General features: G+C 44.9%; 1 protein-coding gene across 2 annotated transcripts in view; it reads right to left on the bottom strand.

Annotated features, from left to right (window-relative positions):
• The window catches only part of UNC13B (unc-13 homolog B), a 410,138-nt gene extending 399,886 nt beyond the window's left edge, over positions 1-10,252 (bottom strand). For both annotated transcript variants that reach the window (XM_067543563.1, XM_067543564.1), the window contains exon 1: positions 10,066-10,252. In XM_067543563.1, the coding sequence (XP_067399664.1) occupies positions 10,066-10,087 (22 nt within the window). In that variant the 5' untranslated portion in view covers positions 10,088-10,252. The remainder of the gene's footprint in view (positions 1-10,065) is intronic.
• Positions 10,253-14,725: the final 4,473 nt, after the last annotated feature.

Below are 14,725 nucleotides of genomic sequence, written 5' to 3'. Positions count from 1 at the left end.
AAGAATCTTCTTCAAAGTACTACTGTAGGACAAAACTTAGCCTGCCAAGAGAAGTAATACTTTGGTCAATTTCAGTTGGTGGGCTAAACGTGAGGGTGCTGGGTGGAGTTGGTGGACTATGAAATACAGGAGGTTAGACTGCTGGTCTCTTCTGGCCTTACAGTCCATGTAGCATTCCTGCTTGTATTAAGTTCCTGCAGATCGACTAAGCAACCTTCCAAGTGTATCCATGACTCAGAATTCCTGGAGTTAGGTACTTTGAGCAAGAGACTCACTTTTCAATATTTTACTACACGTCTACTGAGGCACCTAATTCAGTAATTTGTGAAGCCAGGGAGAAATAAGGAGGTATTTTTGGCTAGATTTCTAATTTTTCAAGAAGTCAGATAGTATAGCCTATCTTTTTATATACTAATTTCAAAATTAAAGTGTGAGATTTGTTTCCTGCAGGTTATTTTAATAAACACATTAATAGACCTTTGTTTCAAGAGTCATATTCATTGCCCGTATTCAAGTTTCAGAAATACTAGATTAGCTAGCTAGTTACCTAGCTCTTCCATCCACATTTGCTTTTATCCATCCACTCACCAGTTACCTCTGATTCATGTCTTATTAAAGATTATTTTTAGATGCTCTGAAGTTACCTTTAAGCATTTTTTAAAACTCCGGTGCATTTCATTCAGCCCTGAGGACTTTTATGTTTAGTCTTCTTATATATCCTCAACATCTTTTTCTAATCTCTTGCTTGTGGCCTCACCAGTTATGATTTATTAATCCTATTGCTTCCTGCACAAGATTTCCTCATACATTTTCCTTTTCACTGAGGTAAAAACCAAGCAAAAAACACCACTTTAAAACACTGTCCATTTTGGTGATCTCACTCACTTACCTCCCGTTGCCATTTTATTTTCTCCCTTGGTTCATGGGACATTTTGCCTTTTTTTTTTTGTTCACCTTACCTAGCATGTGTGCCTCCATTCTATGTTTAACAGTTTGTATTTATCTGCTCTTGAAATTGCCTCCTCTCTTTTCAGCTACATAGCTTTTCAAAACATCTTTTTTCAAGTTGCAGTAAAATGTCTGCGTTTTGGATTCTAGAATTCAGCTTTCTTCTATCCCAATTCCAACTAATACTTCAAACTGTTTTATACACTACTGTTTTATTCACTTTAAACAAAGAAACTGAAAAATATTCTATGTTTAAAAATTTACACATGCAGCTACCACTACCCATTACGGTCATCCTTAATGACAAGCTCAAATTTCTTCTCAACTTCAGATCTGTACCACTGGTTGTAGCTTCCTCCAGTGTTTGGAATAAAGGTGTCTTTTGAGTCTACAGATTAAGAAACTTAGTTATGAAAAGACAAAACCAAACAGGTTTCAGTAATTAAAGCCTCTAGTAACTGTTTTAGTTTTGACATTCTTCATATCTTTCTCCTAAGTATTTGCTCTTCCACTTCTATGGTTAAGTGGTCTAAATATACATACCCTTTATAGTGTTCCAGTGCAACATGGGGCCAAGAGCTCTCAGATATTTTACCCTGTGAGGTACTATAGCAGACTTCAAACCCCTGTTTGCAGTTTCCATTTGCCAGTACTTCAGCTCTCTCTAGAAACTTTTCCTCCAAAGGAATGTAGGAAAAGTAACAGCCTACACCACCACCAAATCAAGAAGGCTTTCATTTTTCTACCAGAAGGGTATCGGGAGAAAGGAGGAGATGAACGAACATATCAAGCTACACAGTGATAAGAACAGCACTCCTGAACTTTCAAGTGAAGTTTCTAAGAACCCACCAAGGTCAGAGCTTCCGCTAATATCTCTTCATCTACTTGGCAAATAGGAAACTTTTCCTGGTGGGTTTTGAGGCAGATACAATCAAGAGTTACAGAATCTAAGCTTTACTTTCCAAAGTAAATTAACTTTCTAATTATGTTGTGAAGATTACACACTTGACATTCAGGTTATCTGATGTAAAGGTATCCTCACAAGTCTGCAAAGACTATCTGTGAGGATCTCATTCTTGAAGCTCAAAAGGAGGTCTGTAAAAATACAGGCCCACATTAGATTTAAGTGAACTGAGTGGGGATATTAGCATGAGCAACAGGCCTAAACCACATGTCCAAAAGAAGCGAGAACATGACAAAAGAAACGTTGTTGTTTTAAACTTTGTGACTTTATCAGTTTCATCTCATTTAAGGTTTGGGTTGAAGTAATAGAAATAAAACATGGTTACCAGGTGCCGTAAATAATTGGCTATATAAGAAACTGCTTCATCTGGCCTTAGCAATAGTCCGATAATTGGCAATGACATCACTTGTTTGTTGAAGGATATAAAAAAAGTAAATTCTTAAAGGGTACATTGGTATTAACTGCCTGACCACAATGGAACTGACCAATAGGGGTCTAAGCACCCCTAGGTTTAGCCTGTTTGTAAGTATCTTGAACAAATGCTTATAAATGTTTTGTTACTATTTGGATGTAGTAAATTGCTTATTTAGGCATTTTAGGCATGTTTAGAGAAATTGTATTAATACCATTTGACCTTTGGATTTAATAAACAAATTTATTAGTGTCATAATAATATCCTGGATAAATAATAATTCCAACAGTTTTCCAACGGGCAGTAGTATAAGCCCAATGACAACACTGAGAACAGGAAGGGATGTATGTGGGTTATACACACAACATATACAACAACTAAAATCTGCCTGAACATTCAGAACACAAGTATACTAGAAGGAATGGTAATATAGTCAGACTTTTTTTTTTTTTTTTTTTTTTTTTTTGGGGGGGGGGGGGTGTTGTTGTTGAAAGATCAATTTAAATAAGGGACATCCCAAAATTAAACTAACCTTGAAAGGGGATTTTCCTCCCCTATCTTGGAACATGGAGAGCCAGAAACTGGATTCACTCCTGGAGACCAAATACAGACAATAATGCTTTATAAAAACACAGAGCTCACTATCTATGACAGGCAAGAATGGGCTGAAGAGCAGCTTTGGGCTCAGAAAGCACAGCCCCACTGCACCTGCATTTAGAGGAGCACCTTAAAAAGGGAACAGCTCAGTTCAGAAGGCCTCAGCCTGGGGAGGCAGACAGACCTCTCCTCCTAAGCTCGGAGAAATGAGCACAGCAGAGAGCCAAGCTACCTTCAGTTGACTGTAAGCACAGAGCAGGACGACAGATAGCAGGAGAATCCCTCATAGGACAGAGAAGCTGGAGTCCCTCTTTATTTATGTTAATTTAATTTCCTTTCCATTGTTGCCTTGAAAATTGGCATTACCCCACTTCACACCCTCCCCAAAAAGAATACAAGCCCCTGAAGAGAAGGCAGATCAACAGTCGGTAGCCCAAAGAAGAAGTAAGAGGTCTGACTGGATGGACCTGAGCCACTTGCTACAAGGGTCCCTGGGCTGGAACTAGGGTGTCCCCTCATACATTGCTGAAATACTGACATTCCGGTACTTCCAGGAATGGCAGGGACCTGCCCCTGCCAGTGAAACCCCACCCCCATCAGCATGACTTAGTACATGCAGTGGATGTGAGGTCATGCCACATGGGGCGGGGAGGGCATTTTGAAAAGCACCCCATCACACACCTACCAGCGTGAACTCACTACACCATGTGTGCATGGTCATGCTGGCAGGAGCAGAGTGTCGCATCCTTCGTCATGGTGTCCCCCAGCCAAGACCAGACAAAACTGTGTCCAGTTTTGTCTCAATACGAGACAAGGGACAGACCGCTCAAAAAGAGGACTGTCTTGTTTATAACTGGGTAGAGGGAGGGACTGGGTTCCCCTATGGCAGTCATTCTCAACCCATGTCCCGCTTGCGACCCAATCAACACACAGCTGCAGCCCACGACATCCTCAGGCCCATACAGGTAGGGTATATATTGTGTGGATGAGACTCACATGACACAAAGAGCTGCAGATGTAGCTCACAATGGTAAATACCTTGGGAACACTGCCTGACAGCTTTACCAGGAAGACCGCAAACACAAGGGCCAGGAGGACTATTAGTCCTCATCCAGGCCCATAGACCTCATCTGAGGTCCTAGGACTACTGGTTTACCCAAAAGGAGTATGACCAAAGGTGGCCCAACCAGAGGGCAGTATCATAAGGCAAAAGGGGACCACCAGTGGACTCAGTCAGCAGGACTACAGAGAAAAAACCCCACAACGCTGCACCTAGCTACAAGGCGGCACACCAGGTGGTGAGTCGCTTTGCCACACAATATTGCTGTTTTACATGGATATAATGGAGATATCCAAGACAGGCAGTGGAGCTTTGGCTCTGACAATGAGTTTTGACATAGTCTTCTAGTTTCAGGCCAGCCAGGCTATAACAATGTAAACTGCAATTAGACATCCATTTAGATGTTGACCTTTTGTTTATATCATTGTCTGGCAAACTGAAGACATAGGACAAAACGCTGGGTAGGTTGAAAGCAAGAGTCCACTCCAAATAGATCCCCAAATTCCTTTGACATAGAAACCATGGAGAAAAGCCCTCCCCTAGGCAGGCAAAGAGCTGTGAGACTATCACTATGAGGACAGGCTTATTAACATGGAACTTGGAGACCATCTTGGAGAAGTCTGGTAAGTCTAATACTATCTTACACTTGTAAAAACTGTTATAAAGTTTATCAGTGACTAGAGCTGGAAGTTCACTTGCTATATATGAGCTAAAGGAAAATGACCTTCAATTTAAGAAACTTACACTCATGGGAACAGTGATTCAAAATGAGCTTTTATCTGCTCTGCCAGACTCATTAGCATTGCACCAGACATGGGTTTTTTTAAACGAACATATTTAAAAGCCTCAAAACCCAAACCAACTGGACAAGGGACTGATGAGGCACCAGTCTAAATTTTGACAAGTTCATGAGAGGATACCACTGAAACAGCAACCAATTGAACCCAGATGAAGATAGAAACTTTCTTCACCGGTCTGAGTCTACAAGGACCAAGGAAAGGTTGCATCCTATCCTGTGATGTCTTTGCCCTTGTATTTCCTTCATAGTGAACATTTCCCAAGAGAGTTCTCCAGCTCCTCTGAGACTACTGCAGCTTATCACCTTGATCTTCTACCTGCCTCTACTTAAGTGACTGAGATAAGCGGACCTGGAGCATTGACAGAGCTTCAAAAAAAATTCACCAATACTGATTGGGGCCAGAGCTGTTGATACAAAAGGCACAGAGGGCTCCATCACAGAGGCTACAGCTCAACCACACTGGCAGCACTAACTCCCAGGGCCAGAACAAAAACCTCAGTACAAAGCACACCAGCTACACCTAGAAACCACTGTTGCTTATGTAGGACAAGAGATGATGTGAAGCCAGTCTGACCATTAAGCCTGTTTTGATACCCAGAATCTGTGTCTCCCTCTAGGTTTTGGCACACAAAGGCAGCAGGAGAAAATCCAAAGATCACAGAGAAGAGTCTAGAGTCAAGGGCATCAAAAGGGATGCATCAAGAAGCAGCTCACCCTCTTGGCACCTCCAGCCTTAGTCTCACATGAATGCTCTCAGATGAGTCACAGATTTATACCAGACTTCTAGTATTGAGCCCCAAAGAGCACTGAGAAGTAAAGTGCCGGTGGATCTCATCTCTGGGAGGAGGGTAGACAGCACTAAGTACACTGGGAAGTGGCTCCCTGGACTTGGTAAGCAGTCCAGGGACTCAATGGTCTTGTCCAACCCAGGCTTCTGCTTGAAGGACTTATCTTTTGATGTTCCCCAGGGCCAGCTTTGCAGGTGCTTTCTTGAAGTGCCTCAGGAAGAGCTCAGATGTGCACCCTATGACTTTAGTACCTGAGGTGACATAGGCAAACAGATTTCACATCCTTGCACATCATGGTGACTCCTAGGCAAGCACTACAAAAGTGACAATTATAGACTTAGTTCTCTGAAGACATTTCTGCAAAAGAACCTTAAATAAGTTAGGCATCAGAGGGGCATCACCAGGGTGTTGCTTACAAACACTAACAAACCTGTATTCCAGAGCATGAAACCAAGGGCCTCACAATTTAAACAGGCTTCAGAAACAGCCTTGCCAACTATGATAAAGGAATTAGCTATAAATATTGTTATCCAAAAATTCTAACCTGCAAGGGGGATGGCTTGCAATGTGCAGTTGGAATCCTGGCTTAAACACTGCTCTATTATCACCGCCCTGCATTAAAAATTCTAAGAGCTGTGAGAGTTCCACCAATCTTTTGCTAGGAAGGCAAGACCCAAGAGTGGAAATCCTGGTAGATGGTTTCACTTGAGAATTTTTTGGGCCAACAGAATAAGGAATTAGAAGATGGAGTTAAAAATCCGATAAACTCTAAGCAACCCCCAAAAAGTGAAAAATTACAATTTCATATAAGACAACAGCTATGAAGTAACATGGACATGACAAGCTAATGAGTAATATTAGGACCCCATTATTGTGCTAGGTGCTGTACAAAAACGGAACAAGACGACAGTCCCTCCCCTGAAGATTTTACAATCCAAATATAAAACAAGAGGCATCAGATGGAGGCAAGCAGACTGGGGAGCACACAGACACACTGAGACAAAACTGGTTATAGGCAGTGACCACAACACCCAGCAGCCTAATGCTTGTCAAGTTCTTTTATAGGCAATTCTGAAAAAAAATATTACTTATCCATTACAGCAGTGTTTCTCAATTAAATTTGGCCACGGAACCCTTTTGAACTCGATAAATAAATGCGGAACCCCCCAAACTCTTAACAGTATTTTTACATATGGGGCCAAAAAAAACGTCAAAATAAGCAACTAGGTCAGCGTTTCTCAATTAAATTACACTCATACTCGATACCCTCCGCCGAAAAATCCGGGACATCTTCCCTTTTTCGGCGGCGCGGAGAACAGTTGCTCTCAGAACCCTAACAGTGTACCCACGGAACCCCAGGGTTCTGCGGAACACCAATTGAGAAACACTGCATTACAGCCAACTGTGTATACTGTTTTACACCAGCAGAACTGAAGTTAATGACAGCAACGAATCCTTATAATTAATCCTGTTTTTCAGTGGTTAATACCATTACTGTTTTAATGTGCACCCCGCTGAACTATGAAAAGCGACTAAAATGATTTTTTTCTGCTTCAAGGGTTTGTCACAATATAATGAAAGCAGCCCACTCCCACACCTGTTTCCTCTGCCTCGCCTCTGTTTTCATACCCTGAAAGCCCCCCTCATCTTTAAACAGTCTGGGGTCATAATGGCCTTGTATTTAGACAGTTTAAGACCTTAACCCTCCAAACATTTAGGCACATGCTTAATGAAGTGTATGCAGGACTAGGACTTTAATTTCCATGACACCTCTACCCTTTCTTAAATTATTGGGGATGCCTTTCGTTTTAAATACTGCATTAACGTTCAGAGAGGTTTTTTAAACTGGTTCAGAGATCTATGTTAGAGGCTTGTGTTTTCTTAATCTTTTTTTTTTTTGTGATACTCTGCTATTTTGAGAAAGATGTGAAGCCAAATTTAATATCTAATTTTCATATCTAATACTACCACAATGAAAGATCATAGGAGATATGATGTTACATTTACATAAGGATCAAACACCCCGTCAGTAGAGTGTCTTGCACAGTATATGAATCAAAGGGTCTGCTAAGCATGCACAAATTTGCCACATACAAAATAGATAAAAGATATGAATATTTTGGCACTCCGCTGTGACTCCTTCAGCAAAAAGGTAGTTGATGACATGCACCCAGAGTGCTTCTTTCACAACGTATGAAACCACCACTTTCTACTGCTACCAGCTCAGGAAGAGTGCAAGATATTGAGCTCGGAAGCACACATTCAGATGAATTTTACATTTAGAATGAATTGCTAGGCCAACCAAGGTTTGCTTTCCTTTAAGCTGAAATATCTACAGGCTGCATGGAGATAGGTTTAGCTTTGTTCATTATTGCTGAGCTATTATCACAATGATTATTGCTACTCATATAGATTTTGCTGTTTATTTTAGTTTTTATGACCCCAATTACTACCATAAGGAAATTAAGTGAAAAAGCTATTTAATGAAATGATGTCAGATGTTGACACAAAGGAACAGTGACAAGGAAATTCAGATTTAAAAGTGACAATCATCTTTCTTTTATTTCAAGGTTCTTATATTTCCCATCAATTTAGCATTACCTATGCACAATAAAGTGCCAACGAATCTGTGGCTCAAGGATCAAATGCTTCAGTCACCAAAAGACCCATATAAAATAAAACCTGTGAAAGATCATTCTCTGCCTGGAGGAACTGATATCTCAACAATAAGGTGATTGAGAGAGTTGTTTTCCAATAGTTTAAACTTGCGAATGGAAATCAGGAAGTCCTAAACTAATCTCACCACACACAGGCTCTCTCTGAAGTCTTGACAAGAGAATTTCACTTCTCTGCCTCAGTTTTTCGTTCTATATAACCTGGGGGGGAGGAGGGGGGGGGGAAGAAACGGTTGGTTTTCCACATCTTTAACCAATTAATCTTCACAATAGCTCAGTGTTTGTGACATGCTTTGAACTGTACTTAGCTACCACACACTGATAGGGTGCTAGAAATACTAGAGAGTTCAGGGCAGTCTCAGCATTCACTTTAAATATCCTTGTTTTAACCAGAGCGTATTCAATCCCTCAACATTTTATAATTTCATCTTACATTTATTTTAAATACTGCCGAAGGAATATGCTCCATTCCTGACCAGCTGTACCTTCAATCAACAGTAACACTCTGGTGATCAAAACACTTTTCTGCATTTCTGCTCTGTCCTACATGGACAGAGTTAGGTACAAACAGCCAGTGTTTAGAAAGCAACACCAAAAAAAGAGAGACGGGCATACCGTAAAGTACAACCACAACTAAAAAATAATGGATCATTATTACCAAGATAGAAGATTGTTCCTACACAAATCAGAATCACCAAGCTCACCATCCCTAAGACTAAGCAGCAGAGTCTTAATCAGAGGAAAGTTTGCTGTACACAACACCACTTGACTAAACGAAAGAACAGCTACAAAAAAGAATCCATGAGCTACTACTAATCACTGAAAGTCCCAGTTCAGAGATTGCTCTTAAACTGGAACCTACAGCATGTAGATACAGATCCATTTGAAACCCGCAGCCAAGGAGAGCTCGCTAATTCTAATGAGGGATCCTATTAATTTGTCGGTCATAAGAGCTTCCACTCGTGTCCATAACAGTGCTTCGGTGACGTGCAACCAAAAGGAGGCATGGCCCCTTCGCCAGAAACTTCACACACACACACACACACACACACCGGTTTTTGTGTGTGTGAGGTTTTGGGAACAGCTCGCCCGCTTCACAGTCTTCGCTGTAATGCCAGACAGGGCACAGGACAAGTCGGGGAGCCAGCTCAAATCAGAGGTGCACCAGGAGAGGGTCTCAGCGCTTACCACCGCAGCGCCGGACCATGGGCACTTCCCACAGTGACACCCCCGGGAAGAGGGGCAGAGCCGGTCCCGGCAGAGCCGGTGGCGGGCGGGCGGGCGGGCGCACCAGGCGGGATGGGGATACCCCGCGAGCCTTCGCCGTGCCCCGTGCGGGCCGGGGGCTGAGACTCCGCGCCCGGGGGCAGGTCCCGGCAGAGCCGCCCCCGCCCGCAGGCGAGCGAGCGAGCGGCCGGGTGCTTGTGAGGGACCGGCAAGGCGGGCGTGGGGCAGGGAGCCCGGCTCAGCCCCAGCCAGCGAACGCCTCAGCGCCGCCTCCCCACCCCCACCCCCGGGCCGCCAACCGCCAACGCCCCCGGGCGCGAGCGCTGAGGGCGGGCTCCCGGCCCGGCCCCTGGTGCCACCGGCGGAGCGCGAAGGCGGGTCAGCCTCGCTCCCCCGGGCTGCGCCCAGCTCGGACCCGACAAGCGAGAGCGGGCAGCGCGGCCAGCAGCGACGCGGGGCCGGGGGGTCCGCGGCGCACCGCCAGGCCGTGGGGGGGGACCAGGTCCGCCGTTGGGAGCCGGGACCCCCCCCCGCGGGGCCAGCCCTGTCAGAGCCGGGGGGCGGCCGGGGCAGGTGGCGGCGGGGCCGGACTCACCTCGCACGCAGAGCAGGGACATGGCGCGGGCCCCGCGCGGCTCCCCTCAGCCGCGCCCGCTTCAGCTCACCCCCTTCGGGCCAGCTCCTGCCGCCGCTCCCCGGCCTCTCGTCATGCCCCCGCCCGGGCACGGCGGCACCGAGGCGCAGCGAGTCAAGGCGCGGAGCGGGGCCGGGCGAGCGGCGGCGGCGGCGCCATGACCCGGGGGAGGGGGAGGGGCCGCCCAGGGCCGCGGGGACAATCGCCGGCTCCGCAGGGCAGCGCCGCGGCCAATCCCGGCCTGAGGGGGCGTGGCCGGGACAGGTGAGTTGGCCCCGCCCCAAGGAGGACGCCCCGGCCCCGCCCTCCAGAAAACGCTCTTAACCAGGCCCCACCCATAGCCCCGCCCCCATAGTACACCCCTGAGGCGCCCCACTCCCAGCACCACACCCTGGGCAAGCTGGTACGCCTGGGGGCCCATCGACTCCTCAAGGTATTTGGCTAGTTTTACAGCAGGCTACATAAGAAGCAGTAGCCAAGTCAGTGGGAACTAGAACTTCAGGCAATGACCTGTTTACACTGCTCTGTGCACCCCGAGCTGAACTGCAAGTGGCATATTTACTGCATATGCCAATCCGTTTAGTTTATAGTTCCATAAACAACTTTTCAGAAACTGTGTGCTGGGACACTTTTGCACTTTTATGTCTGTTTTTGTAGGCAATAGTTTTTAAATGAGGTGAAACTTGGAGGTATGCAAGGCAAATCAGCCTCCTGAAAGAGGTACAGTCGTCTAGAAAGGTTGAGCGCCATGCTATAAGGCATATTTTCCACTTTTTTAATCATGTTCACGTTTCTTCTCTCAGGCTCCTCCCATTTATCAATATCCTTTTTGATTTGTGAACACCAGTCCTGGATGTAGTATTCTAGCAGTGGTCACGCCTGCTAGATACAAGGTAATAGAACCTCCTTACCCCTGATCCATGTTTCCCTTCTTATACAGGTGAGGATCACACTAGCCCTTTTGGCCACAGCTGTGCACTGGCAGCTCACGTTCAGCTGATTATCCATCATAACTCCCAAGTCTTTTTCAGAGTCACCACTTCCCATGAATAGAACCTGCCAGCCTGTAAGTATGGCCTACATTCTTTGTTCCCAGGTGTATAACTTTGTATTCGGCCATATTGAAATGTGTATTGTTTGCTTGTGACCAGCCTACCAAGCCATTAAGATTACTTTCTGTCAGTGACTTATCATTTTCAGGCAAGCACAGTTGTCTTATGTTTTCCCTCTGCAGAGCTCTGTACCAATGACAGCAGTACCAGTATTTGAATATCCCTACCCCCCAGTGTATTTGGTCACACACTGAAGGGACAATGGAGCAGTGATGCCACAGCAAGCCACTGAACACATTTTTGAAAACACATAAATTGCCCAACTCTGGAAACCTACTTCCACGTTAACCTGCTCAGAGAGAGCAAAAGTTGGATGAGATGCTGCCACGGCCACCAATTTAGAACGCTGCACGCTGACACCAGTAGGACTGAGTCCTAACGTTTTCCTGGTGCGTTTCCTCTGCTGATAAAGGCACTGCTGTGGTAGTTGGGGATAGAGCAGCTGCTCTGAGTGTGCTGAGCCAGCACCAGTCATTTTTGGCCAGGGCTAACTCTTCAGCTGAATCAAGCAAAACGATTGATAGACCCATTCCATTTTTCCTTCTTCTGCAGCGGGTTCCATAGTCAAGTTTTTCTATTAGAATCGTATTATGGTAATTGTCTGGCCTCCGGAGTTGTTGGCCTAGCATTGTTCACGTTTGGCTCCGAGCATTCACAGTTTAGCTACAGCATCACTAGACTCAACACTAATTGCAATCTGCTCTCTTGTGATTTTAATACATGCTCTGGCAGAGTGTGCCAGACTCTCCCACAAACTATATACCCACACAACTTGCAGGATTTCACTACAGTTAGTTGTGCTGGCGCTTTGCTGCTTTGTTTCTTACAGCAACTGATCACCTCTTCCCCATTCACTGCTTTAAATCTGCACTTGTCCGTTTCTATGGCTATAACAGCGTGGCTCCACCCTGAAAGGATGGAGGTCTGAGGCTAGCCAAACCTGAAGAGCCACACTTCTGTTGGATCTGGGATTTCTTACAAAGAACAGCAGGAAGCTGCACTGCAGGTGGTAACAGACAGAAGGAAGCCAGGTCTGGAGGGTTGAGCTCCACCCAGAAAGGGCTGGGACTGGTGGTTTCTGCTGGATCAGACTGGGACAGAGGGAGAGGCCTGTGTGTGGCAGAAAAAGCAGGGCTGAGTATGAACTTATGTGATGGACTTTATTTTGGGGATTCGGGACCAATTTTGTTATTAAGGAGCTTGAGGGTTGTTTGAGCCTTTTCTATGAAGGCAGCCCTGAGTGGGGTGCTGGTAGCCACAAGAGAGCCTATGCAGAGCTCTGAATGGGTGCTCAAGAGGGGCTAGTGGGGCAGGTTCCTGCAAAGCAATCTCTGGCCACAACGGGGAGCTTGGTAAGCAGTCACCCACTACAATAGCGTGCGCGCACACACCCTTCAGTAGGAGCTACATCTTCTCACCTGTTACTGGGGGAAGAGAAGAGGCATAGCCCTCAGTTCTATAGGGCTGGCTGTCCACTTACACCCATGCCAAGTGGGAGTAAAATGCAACTAAGTCAGAATGGTGATGTTTTACACCCGCTTGGCACAAGGAGCACAGCAGTGAAGAATCACATCCGGTAACTGTGGTTGGTCCAGCCTGCTCTCCTGCTGGGAGCACTGTACAAGTGATGTGGAACTATTACAGCTTCTGCCTTCAGACATTAAACAGTTACATGTAAGTAGTTACATCGTGTGACTGGTTCTCAATGCTACCACCACCCGGGTGTCACCATGAGTGCTATGGCAACCAAAACATTTTAGATAAGTGGTAGCATACTGCACGGGCCACAAGCTGGAAAACATGGGCAGACGGCACACCAGACAATGCCCTATTTTGTATTGTTATTTCCTAGGTTAGTCCTTACTGGTTCTCACCCCTATGGAGTTCCCAGATATGTGTGTACACATACCTGCTAATTAAGGTTTATTTGGTTTGGGTTTTTAAACTAGCAATAGCAGAAAATAAAGGTTGCAAATATTAGAGTGACCAACTCAATGGGTACAGAAAGAATGGACAGAGCGTTTCCTAAATAAATGCAGTGAAATAATTTGGCTTCTGGCAAGCGGATACCGATTAAAAAGCTAGTCCACGCTCTAGCATTTTAAAGAGAGAAAACTGGTAACAAAGGAAATGGAAATAACAAAAGCAATGGACTTTGGGATCCTTCCAGGTGCTAGATGGATGTAAGATTATTTAAGCTACTCATAATATGCATAATGAGCATTTCTCTAATCTAATTTTGAAGATCTTTCCCAAGGGGGCCCTCTAATACATGGAGGATAATTTCATTTTATGATAATGTTATTATGTGAGGGTTCTTTGTATATTCCAGTCCTTTGAGAGAAGATTATGTTAAAATATCCACAGAGCTAATAGGCTCCTTAGCAGTAAGAGTACAGGGTGAGCTTGATCCTGCTCCCAATCAAATCAGGAGTAAAACTCCTATTGACTTTCATAGGAGCAGGATGGAGCCTTGTATGTTCACTCTATTTTGCTATCTCTTTCTATTTGCTTTTCACTGCAGTTCCTCTTGCTAGCAAAGCAAATAAAAAAAAAAAAGTTAAGCAAAACATTCACAACATATGATTCAACCCCAGTTGATTTATATAAGCTTCCCAGATGATCTATGGGCCAAATCCTGACATGCTTATGGCTGCAAGAGTGAGCAGGCACAAGACCACTGCAGCGTCTGCTAAGGGAATCTAGTTTTGTTGTGGGAATCGTCAAGTCTCTCAGAAGTATGAGATTTGGTTTAGGTTCTAGGCAGTCCTTCAAGGAATGTGAAGCGAATCAACTGGTTTAGCTTCACAAAACCCAATTGATCTTAAAACAACAGATTTAACACAATTCTGGTAATTATCCACATTGGAATTTGGATTAACACCCGTGGTCTTATGAATGATCCCTTAGCACTCTTCACAACCATAAATGGTCAGGACCTCAGTTTTACATCTGAAGTGGAGATGCCCCTCCGGCCCCCAACACAATACCATCTTGAACCCTGCTGCGGGCATGAGTCAGAGGAAAGAGGACGCCCATCCTTGCATTCTGCCGCATTCTAGGGTTGTCTTGGAGATCTGTATATTTATTAACCAGGCCAATTCCATTTACTTCCTGAGTTATGATGACACAACCTAGCCCCAGGTGGTATGGCTGCTGGTTAGTTGCCATACTCGAGCATCAAAAGAGGATAAAACAAAGTTATCTATAAATAAGCAAAATCAGGTGAATACACAGTTAAGACAGATAAATCAGGCAGGATATTTAAGTTCTGGAGACAATAGGACATTCCCTAACCTACTTACCTAGGCACACTTCTAAGAGTGTAAAGGTCCTTCTGGGGAGTTCACACGGGGTGCTTTGTAAGTTAAACGTTTAAAAAATTGCTTTGAATTCCTTTATGAAGTTGAGTGATGGGCAAAGCACAGCAGCACTTCTTTTGCTGAAAGGGGGCTAGTCAGTTACACTAACATGTATAAACCAGAGCCCTAGCTCTGATACTGCTTCAA

This window comes from Emydura macquarii, unplaced genomic scaffold (assembly GCF_026122565.2).
Source record: "Emydura macquarii macquarii isolate MOO-44397 ecotype Brisbane River unplaced genomic scaffold, CSIRO-AGI_Emac_v2 contig_915, whole genome shotgun sequence".
NCBI lineage: Eukaryota > Metazoa > Chordata > Testudines > Chelidae > Emydura > Emydura macquarii.
Note: the sequence above shows the minus strand (reverse complement) of the source record. Positions and strands in the feature narration are given on the sequence as shown.